This window comes from Zingiber officinale, chromosome 1A (assembly GCF_018446385.1).
Source record: "Zingiber officinale cultivar Zhangliang chromosome 1A, Zo_v1.1, whole genome shotgun sequence".
Classification (NCBI taxonomy): Eukaryota; Viridiplantae; Streptophyta; class Magnoliopsida; order Zingiberales; family Zingiberaceae; genus Zingiber; species Zingiber officinale.
This window is the reverse complement of record NC_055987.1, coordinates 57,663,624-57,665,457: the sequence shown is the minus strand read 5'-3', so window position 1 is coordinate 57,665,457 and position 1,834 is coordinate 57,663,624. Positions and strand designations below refer to the sequence as shown.

General features: G+C 38.1%; 1 protein-coding gene across 1 annotated transcript; it reads right to left on the bottom strand.

Moving 5' to 3' along the window:
- Positions 1-923: 923 nt before the first annotated feature.
- Positions 924-1,612, bottom strand: LOC122004221 (indole-3-acetic acid-induced protein ARG7-like). Its single transcript, XM_042559145.1, has one exon. It carries the CDS (start codon positions 1,543-1,545, stop codon positions 1,102-1,104), a length of 444 nt encoding a protein of 147 aa, XP_042415079.1. The 5' UTR covers positions 1,546-1,612; the 3' UTR covers positions 924-1,101.
- Positions 1,613-1,834: the final 222 nt, after the last annotated feature.

Genomic DNA, 1,834 nt, shown 5'->3' with positions numbered 1-1,834 from the left:
ATAGTATATTGGTGTTTTGTTAGATTTTGGTTTTCTATCCATTTTAAATATAATTTTCTTTTGCAGAACTCAAGAAAAAACATCAAAGAGATTGCCTTTGCAGAACTTGACTTTGGCCCCTCAACCTTTCAAGACTTTTTATTTGTTTATGCTTGTTACACTTCTAATATTTTGTATTAATGAGGTGAGTTTAGTTTTCTTTTTCATGCTATTGAACTTTATACTGCTAACGAATCGACTAATGCTCTGGTGTTTTATAGGGTGGGTTCGATCGACAAATACTTTGAGGCCATCGTTATTGATGCAGCTCATAGTATCATTATCCACAACGACTTAAGGATTAATTTTAGAATTATCGTTAAACTTACTTTCATGGTACCTTTTGTCTAGAATTGATATGATTTCAACTCAGTTTTAGTTACCTATTTGATGTGCTTGTCTAGTCCCATAAGTTAGTGATTCTATTCAACTTGTATTCATAATTTGCATTCTGATATATTTTTTAATATCTATTATTTTTCTATGGGTTTGTTTGACAAATGAGTTTTTTTATTTTTTATGAATTTTGGTTGAAGTAAAAGATATAAGTTATATTCTTCTATTTGTCTTGTAAAATAAATTTTAAAAATATTTTTTGTGTGATAACATTATAGTTTTTTTAATATTTATTGTTTAAAATATTAAAAAAATTAGCGATGAAAATTTAATTTCGTCGTTAGATTTAGTGATGGATATTAAATTTCATTGCAAAATTTAATGACGAAATTAAATTTTCTTTGCATTAGCGATGAAAATTTTTATATCGACAATTTCAATTTTAATTTTTAATTTTTAACTCAGGTAATTTATAATTCTTGGCTCCGCCATTGAGGACGAGCACAATCTATCTTTGAAACATCCACTCCTTTCAAGGCTCATGCACGTGTGTAAATACCATGCTAAACTAATCTTGAATCCAAACATTTACATGAAGACGCCTTGGCAATTTTCGTGGAATTAAATCGGCCACACGAACGCAAGATGGTTACTGACCTAATGAACCTGTTCAAGGGTCTGCTTCAATTTCTTGTTTATATAGATATTTATATATAATTGGATTGATCACCAAACCGTCTTCTCGGCGTGGCGGTGGCCTTGAAGCAGGGGCCGCAGGTCGCCAGAGAACTGGCTGAGGTCGCCGCCTATAAAAGAAAGCATGATCTCCAAGTCCTCGAGGCTACAATTCCGGAACCTGGAAGAAGAGATGTGACGGAGGAGGTGCTCGAAGAGGGCCTCGTCAACGCAGGGGAGGGCGACGGGGCCGGTCCGGCCGGATGGGAAGCCGTACTCCTCCTCGGCCTGGTGGAGGAGCTGCCGGAGAACTGGGTGGTTGAGGTGCGACGCGCGCACCACGAAGCGCCGCTCCATGCGCCCCACGCACACCGCCACATGCCCTGCCGGGACGTCCGGTGGCGGAGAGGAAGAGGAGACCGACGCCCGCTGCCTCCACCGGCGTAGCATCTGCCGGAGGCGAACTATGTGGCGGATCTTGTTGCATTTGTCCATATATATATATATATATATATATATAATTAGCAAGCAGAGGAAGGTGAACAAGAAGTTAGGAGAGGACAGAGCACGCAGTGGCTTTTATAATACTGAAATTGAAGGGCCACAGCAAATAAACACCACAACGTAACGACACTCTGTCAAAATTTATTCAACAAGTGCCCCTCCCATATTTAATTTGCAAAATATCTCTTCAGACTCTACCTTAAAGCTACTTGGTAAAAAATAATATCATCTTAAAACTAGTTCGTATAAAAACATCACCATCTTTAAGCTAGCTGTTTTA